Here is a 1,464-nt window from a genome sequence, read left to right as displayed (position 1 = left end):
CTTATGTGTTGATCAGTTAATACCAATTTGATGGTGAGTACATGTGGTGCTTGTCTTTCCATTCTTGGGATACCTCACTTAGTAGAATGTGTTCCAGCTCTCTTGCATTTCTTTAATCAGTGAAGTTAACCATGTTACCATTTTTATTGGCCTTTTTTTTCTTTTTGGCAGTGAGTTATCTGTTCTTGTCCTTTACCCTTCTTCTGTTTTTGTAAAAGCTCTTTGTTTAAAAAGGATATTAATTCTTCGTTTATATTTGTTACATTTTTTACAATTTATAATTTGTCTCTTGGTGTTTTGTCACATCTGTATTGTTTTAATATTTAAAGTACTAGCTTATAAAGTAGCCTTTGACTACTTTGAGTTCATGAAATCAGATTATTTTATTCTTTCAAATTTGAAGTCACTTGCAAAGGGTCAGTAAATAGGATATAAAATGCAAAGCAAATTTTTAGTTGTGTTTTACACTTAGTGAAAATGAATATTTGATTTGATGTAATTCTTAAATAAGGGATGTGTTAGGTAAGGGTACTCTCACTGTAACTGTCGGGTATCTACTTTCTCACTAACCCATGTAAGGAGGAAGCCAATAGTGGAGGAAAAGCTAAAGCTTAGAATTAGTTTGTTGACTTAAGACTATATGAGGGATAATGGTAATGAAAACAATGACAATATTTAACAATTGAGTTCTTATTATGTGCCAGATATTGTGAAACTTCTTGAATTTGTTATCAAAAAAGAGAACTATTCACTTTATAACTATCTGTGCTGTGTTTTGAAAGAAAATACTGGATTGAATGGCCCACGAGTCTGATCCAGAAATGCATGTTTTATGGAGTTTTGTGGTTCTTATATAACTAATTTATTCTTTTTCAATTCTGCAGGATTTGATTAAACAATATAATACATTAATAGAAGAAATGCTTCAGGTCCTCATCTATATTTTGGGTAAGATTAAAACAGAATGTTTTGAAATAGAACATGAGTTATTTTTTAGAGAGCACATTTAGAACTATAATTGACCATTCAACCCCTTTCAAATACGGCATTTAGGAACCCACCTTTGAAAAAGCATAGATTTTACATCTTTATTTTTCAATACCTGATTTGTAAATGCTTGGACTTGTTTGGAGGTCTGGGATATAATTAACCCAGATAGAAATGTAGATGAAAAAATCTTACTCATTTAGTGCTAAAAATTATATATATATATATATGAAATTTTAAACATAACATAGGTATAAATAAAATATATTTTCATTGTGTCATTCTCTTGAATTACTTTGTGCAAATATTGACCATGCTTAGCTTTGTTAAGGTTACTTAGGGAAAGGGGAAAGAGTTCTTTGCCAGAAATAATACTTATCAAGATATTATCACATTGACCCATAGAAATGTGTTTTATAATTCAGCTGAAATTAAGATAACTATTCCTTACAGAAACACTAGATTCTACCCTATTAA

General features: G+C 30.0%; 1 protein-coding gene across 1 annotated transcript in view; it reads left to right on the top strand.

The window, feature by feature from the left end:
* The window catches only part of UBR1 (ubiquitin protein ligase E3 component n-recognin 1), a 129,605-nt gene that overhangs the window by 60,680 nt on the left and 67,461 nt on the right, over window positions 1-1,464 (top strand). Inside the window, exon 19 of the mRNA XM_012649137.1 lies at window positions 885-948. Within this exon, the coding sequence (XP_012504591.1) occupies window positions 885-948 (64 nt within the window). The remainder of the gene's footprint in view (window positions 1-884; window positions 949-1,464) is intronic.

This window comes from Propithecus coquereli, unplaced genomic scaffold (genome assembly GCF_000956105.1).
Source record: "Propithecus coquereli isolate 6110/MARCELLA unplaced genomic scaffold, Pcoq_1.0 Scaffold3, whole genome shotgun sequence".
NCBI classification, from domain to species: Eukaryota; Metazoa; Chordata; class Mammalia; order Primates; family Indriidae; genus Propithecus; species Propithecus coquereli.
Note: the sequence above shows the minus strand (reverse complement) of the source record. Positions and strands in the feature narration are given on the sequence as shown.